The 355-nt window shown below is 42.5% G+C and overlaps 1 protein-coding gene across 1 annotated transcript in view; it reads right to left on the reverse strand.

Annotated features, from left to right (window-relative positions):
* Positions 1 to 355, reverse strand: part of LOC140952000 (uncharacterized) — a 1338-nt gene extending 983 nt beyond the window's left edge. Inside the window, exon 1 of the mRNA XM_073401393.1 lies at positions 1 to 355. This exon is cut by the window's left edge and continues 983 nt beyond it. Coding sequence (XP_073257494.1) covers positions 1 to 26 — 26 coding nt within the window. The 5' untranslated portion in view covers positions 27 to 355.

Here is a 355-nt window from a genome sequence, read left to right on the forward strand (position 1 = left end):
AAAGATAAGATGAGTAACAACTCCATTCATGACAAGTATCGACGGAACTGAGCTTGTTCCTGGACAGCATTTACATCTCAAAGCTGCAAAACAAACCCACTGAATACTTACTCCTACAGCCCTAAGTTCGTGGATTCACAATCCTCCTTCAGCCATCTTTGATTATTATTTTTGGTCACAGTCCATGTAGGTTTCCATGTAGGAAGTCACAGTATGTCCCCAACCTATTGTAGTCCCCAGTATCTTATCGCCTACGATTTGCAAGTAGGGCATTTACTTGAGCTCCTTCCCCACATTTACGATGTTGAATCCCTCACGTGCACGGGTTTCGGCAATCCTTTTTCTTTTAGTTTCA

Source organism: Porites lutea, chromosome 11, assembly GCF_958299795.1.
Source record: "Porites lutea chromosome 11, jaPorLute2.1, whole genome shotgun sequence".
NCBI classification, from domain to species: Eukaryota; Metazoa; Cnidaria; class Anthozoa; order Scleractinia; family Poritidae; genus Porites; species Porites lutea.